This window comes from Anneissia japonica, unplaced genomic scaffold, assembly GCF_011630105.1.
Source record: "Anneissia japonica isolate Jap-2015-1 unplaced genomic scaffold, ASM1163010v1 scaffold287893_len360957_cov134, whole genome shotgun sequence".
Taxonomy (NCBI): Eukaryota; Metazoa; Echinodermata; class Crinoidea; order Comatulida; family Comatulidae; genus Anneissia; species Anneissia japonica.
The window spans coordinates 232,151-238,214 of NW_022717951.1; the positions used below are offsets into that span (position 1 = coordinate 232,151).

The 6,064-nt window shown below is 32.0% G+C and overlaps 1 protein-coding gene across 1 annotated transcript in view; it reads right to left on the minus strand.

Moving 5' to 3' along the window:
- Positions 1–3,685, minus strand: part of LOC117110390 (acid-sensing ion channel 5-like) — a 22,457-nt gene extending 18,772 nt beyond the window's left edge. The window contains exons 1-2 of the mRNA XM_033253085.1: positions 3,486–3,685; positions 4–187 (exon numbers count right to left, since the gene is read on the minus strand). Coding sequence (XP_033108976.1) covers positions 4–145 — 142 coding nt within the window. The 5' untranslated portion in view covers positions 146–187; positions 3,486–3,685. The remainder of the gene's footprint in view (positions 1–3; positions 188–3,485) is intronic.
- Between the last annotated feature and the right edge of the window lie 2,379 nt (positions 3,686–6,064).

The window sequence follows — 6,064 nt, forward strand, 5'->3', positions numbered from 1 at the left end:
CACATAAACTCAATCCAGCCATGAAAATCAATACCCAGAGTAGTTTAAAGATGAACCGTTTACTTGTGGCAATGTATTGCAGCCCATGGAGTGTTGTACTTGTTGCAAACTCGCTTTCTAAACTTATTTTATCGTCAGCTGCCATCGTCTGTTTTACTTTCCAGAGCGCACTCTACAACAGTAGTCTCTTACATTTAAACAAAATCAGAGAACATGATCATTCATGAAAAGGAACGCAAAATATTTGGGTAAATATGACGCATGGGTGCTCATGCAGCAGAATACAAAATAATATAAACAATACCGGTAACACTACAAATTCATTCTGAAGTCTTTCTTCTCACGCAACAAGATGCATCGCTCTTGAAATCATAGTTGTTTGGTTTACCGTTGGAAATTCAAAAATATACATATAATATTGAAAATTGAATGCGATGTTTTTAAAATTTAATCCTTTCGGCGGTAAGCCCGCCCCTTGGATATTGTTGCTTAGGTGTAAATCATAGGACAACATGACTTGCATTTGTAGGACATGCTCGTATTCCTGACCCTCTTTTGATTTGTCACTCCGGAAAGGTCCGTTATCATTTTGGGTCTATTTTCAAACATAAATTCTACTTCACTAGAATTGTGTTTTGTCTTTAGTTTTATTAATTGTTTAATGCCAGTTTTCAAAAACTATGCTCTTAACCTATTGGGTTAAACTACTAATTTAATGACCAACCTAAAATGTATAATGTTGTCTGCTCAATTATTATTTAAATCTCAAATATTCCAACTATCTTAGTGTTCATTTTGTGACGGGACTTAACAATTGTGTGATGATCAATGTACTGTAATAAAACGGAATGAAACAGTATACTAAATAAATTTCCATTTTTTTCTGTTGATCAATGAAGAATAATAAAGCATCTCTCAATAGTGTGTTTGTGCTCTAAACCGTGCAGATCCTTTCAGGCCATTAGTGCCGGGTTCAATTCCGTTGCTGACCTCCTTGTGGTTTGACTGGAGGGCTAAAATGCAAGTTTACACTAGCACACTTTTAAGTCGTTGGTATTAAGTCCCGTGTGATACTGCATACGGGACTATACATTGCGTTTTGAAGCACGTATAAAATATTATCGTTTGGGGAAAAGGAAATTTTACTTTCGGGAGGATCCAACTGGAAATAAATTTAATGCATTATTTATAACCTATTTTACCAAAAATCAACATCGTATATGAATCATTTCTAATAATATCGGGATAATTATTAGATAACATTAAAAGAAATGTCTTGTCTTGCGCGATACTACATAAACCGCCTTAATAAAGCTATATACATTACCGAACTATACCTTACATATTATTAGAATTTAATTTATTCTACCAAAGAATTGTAAACAATAATTAGATTTTTGAAATTTCTTTTGTGTAGGCCTAGGTAATGTTTTTTCGTGCTTGTTATTATTACTGTATGTAAACTCACAGGATTGTCCTCTGCGTTTGAAATGAGCTTTTTATACCTAATAAATAAAAAATTAAATAAATAAATAAATAAAATTTGTTGATCTCAAATTTATATTTTATATTTTAAATGTGTATATATATACATATATAGACCTGTATATATAATTTTAATTTTAAATTGTTTTGCATTATATGGCCGTTTGCTGTTTCATGGGTTTTCCCCATTTGCCTTTAAAACTTATATTATTTAAGAATCTCTATTGAGATCCAGCGCCGTCATTGATGCACGGTAGAGATTGCATCGTTAGATCTCCCATCTTGTTCACAAATTCACGGACTAGTGCTGTCTCGTAAGAATTTTGTAGGACGCGTTAAGAATGACAAAACATTCTCTGTATCTACTGGTACCGAGCCGCATAGCTTGTATTTCATTATTTGCATTCACACCTGGGCTGTGTATATATATTGCCTTGGTTTGGCTCTGTAATCATTAGTGGTCGTGGGACTAGTTCGGGCCCTACCTAAGCTGGTCAAACGTTTTGTTTGGGTCTATACCCTAGCTGCACTGATGAGGCCTGGAAGGCCGAAACGGATCCGTCTGCAGATATTGGGATTCCTTCCAGTGGATGCTTAGTTTATTTTGTCATTCTGATCGGATTTTCTCTACTGTTCCGTTTTAATTTTAATTTTAAATTGTTTTGCATTATATGGCCGTTTGCTGTTTCATGGGTTTTCATATACACATTCATATACACACATATATGTGTGTATATGTATGTATATGTATATATATATATGTATGTATGTGTATATATACACATACATATACACATATACACATACATATACACATATACACATACATATACATACATATATACATATATATATACATATATACATATATATACATATATACATAAATACATATATATATATACATATATATATATATACATATATATACATATATACATAAATACATATATATATACATATATATATACATATATATATACATATATATATATATACATATATATACATATATATACATACATATATATACACATATAAGAATATCAGAGGATTTACTTTCGGGAGGATCCAACTGGAAATAACTTTAATGCATCATTTTTAACCTATTTCACCAAAAATAAACATCGTATATGAATCATTTATAATAATATCGGGATAATTATTAGATAACATTAAAAGAAATGTCTTGTCTTGCGCGATACTACATAAACCGCCTTAATAAAGCTATATACATTACCGAACTATACCTTACATATTATTAGAATTTAATTTACTCTACCAAAGAATTGTATACAATAATTAGATTTTTGTATGTATAGGCCTATATGGGTTATACTAAAACTTTCAAAGGCATACATCTGTATTAATTGCTACGAAAGCATATTCTGCTTTTTTACCATGAATGGCATTCCAGTTCGGTCTACCAAGGTTTGCTGCCGAAATAGTCATAATATCAATCTTAATTATGGTATCTATTTAGTGCCTATTTATTCATATACTCAGAAGTTAAGCTTTGTCTTGTTATATCTAACATTTGCAGAGTTGTTGAAATATCGATGTTATCATTAAATACAAGTATGATAAAAAAAAAATTGCAAGTCTTAATGAAACAATTAATGTTATAATTTGGAGATCAATCAAACAACAAAGACTCTTGAATACCTTGCATCGATCCCTGATTCCAGTTAATGCGTCAAGCTAGTGCTTTTCCCGACGTACGCACCAACAAATAGGCTTATTGAGAATTATTACCTAACCTCCACTCGGATCTAAATTTACTCCGAATTCGGTTATTCCATCTGCATATACTACAGTACAGGATTCAGAATTAAGGCAATTGTGTTTACATTGTATAGTTCTACCTTAAAAAATAATGAAGCAAAGCGGTTTTGAATTGAGTTTAAATCAGGCCTATGTTTTGGAAACTATTATGATCCATTAGCAGCAAGAATCCAATAGAACTACTAGATATAAATATGTAACAGAACATTACTTACTTTGATAAGAAACTGCTATTCTTTTTAACAATTCTAGCTTCAATCGATACGTTCAATACGTAGTGATTACAATCATATTATTCAGCTAAACGTGTCTTTGATCGACAAGCATATTTGGTGTCCTGTCGCTATTAAATGACCAATTAATATTGTGCAGGCCGCTATGTATGGTGTGTTCATAGTTTAAATACATAATATTATTATATTGATAAGCAGTATTTATACATGCCTATACGATTCTCTCTTATTGGCTATCAGTGCTTGTTGGTTGAGGTCGTTCGGTCCCAAGCCAGTATTTGTTGTAGATGTGTTAATTAGAAAATAACCTGGTAGGGAGATCAGCAATAATACACTACCCATCTTAAAGTCAGAATACGATTATATCGTTAATAAAATTTAATTATGACAATATGACAGTAGACAGATAAACAAAATCTTATTTGCATGTCCACGCGCTCACGGGTATGTGAGATTTGATTATTCTACCTAGGAAACTATGATAGTAATCGCAAGATAATAAAATACATCAGAACTGTTCTGTGCATCTGTTTCATTAACTACTTCTTCACCAGACTGATCCTGCGTTGTTATTTACTAGAAGTGCAGATATTTGGCAGAGACCAATGCACATTTACAATTGGTCGGGGACAGCTTAAGCAAATTTTACTATAAAACTCTGTCAACACAATCAAATTGTCTTTAACATAAAACTGTTGCTTGCCCATATATATGCCATTCACATCTTTAACCATAATTTTAAGAGAGCGTTTTAGTATAAATACTTTTTAATTAATAATAAAATAATAATAATAATGTTTAGAAAAATACATAAAATTTTATTGGGCAATTTTAGGTTAGGATTTTTGCTTGTTGTAGAGTTTTGTCTTCATCTTTTAGTTGTTATTGTATATACTTGATGTATTTTTTCTTGTGGTCAAGTGTTAAATTCATTCTTGTTGTATTGTCCTGCCAAGGAAAATAACTTTCATGAGATTTCTATTTTAAACTCATGACGAATAAAGTGATCTAGTCTATGTCCATGTCTATAGTCATGATGTGCCAATATATGGTCATTATGTGATGTCACATGTCACTTGTTTTTGTCGAATGAAATTTGATAGTCTTGACAGGGTTTAATTCACTGAGATCCACTGCCACTACAATAATATTTAAAAAAAAAATCATTATCACAATAATAATCATTATATCAATAAACAATGATAATAATAATCATCATCATCATCATCGTTCATCATCATCATCATCATCATCGTTCATCATCATCATTATCATCATCATAATCATAATCATAATCATAATCATAATAATAATAATCATCATCATCATTATCATCATCATCATCATAATCATAATCATAATAATAATAATAATAATAATAATAATAATAATAATAATCATCATCATCATCATCATCATCTATATTATAAGTTAAGTAAGTCCTTAATGTTTGTGCCGATTTGTCGTCCAGACGCGTGCAAAGCTCTCGAAGAAATATATCGTAGCATCATCATGTCTTATTATTACTGGCATATTTTGTGTTTCTATTTATGTCCAATAGAATATCATTAAATAAAAAAAAAACACAATTGTAGGAATCTGCAAAATATTGGACGGGGACTTGTCACACTACAAAAGCAACACATGTGATAATTCATTATTCAAATTGCATTCGTACAGTACGGTAAAAGGAGCAGCGGAGTATTCATATGTGGTAGAGGTAAATGGAACGTACCATTTCAGTGTGTGCGGCTGATACAAACGCGTATATGTTCACTAAATATAATGTAATAAAATACATTATCAACTGACTTTGTTAATCATTAAAATAAGTCAATATGTGACGAATAAAGAATGTCTACAGACTACATAAATCACAACATTTTAGAATGTATTGTTAGCATGTGTTGTATAATGCACTAGTTACTATTTCTTTAAAAGTAGGCACGGTAGTATCTTACCCGCCTTATAAACAAAATCATGTTCTTAATTTAAAAGGTAGGCCTAATTTGAATTTGATTTGCAAAGGTCTTTGTAAAATTACAGTTAAAGACGATGCAGTATATAATATTATGCTTTAGAATATTCTGTTATGGCAATACTTGCAGCATTTGGTCGACAGGGCGGATCCACATGATCGGATGGGAAAGACGTCCGGTCCTCCCACAGTAGGGGTGGATTTAGAGGAGCGCCCCCTCCCCCTCTTTGGAAAGTAAGAAAAAGGGAAAAAATAAGGAAAAAGAATAAGAGGTTATTTTCGGGCGCCTAGAAAAAAATTATTATCTCGATCGGCCCCACTTTCCCCTCTCCCCTTTTCGGACGTCTCTGGATCCGCCCCTGTAGAGTGCTTTTTAGCTGGTTAAAAAAAAGTGTAAATAGTCATCAGCTCTTCTCTTCTGAAGGGGTGGGGAAGTGTCATTCATGAAATTAATGTTCAAGCTAATAATATTGTTGGCTTTTAAATCGCTCAAAAGATGAGATGTAAAAAAAACAAAAAAACAAACAAACCCTGTAACTCGCTCACAGCATGGAGGATTCTTCCATGCTCACAGCCTCGCAGT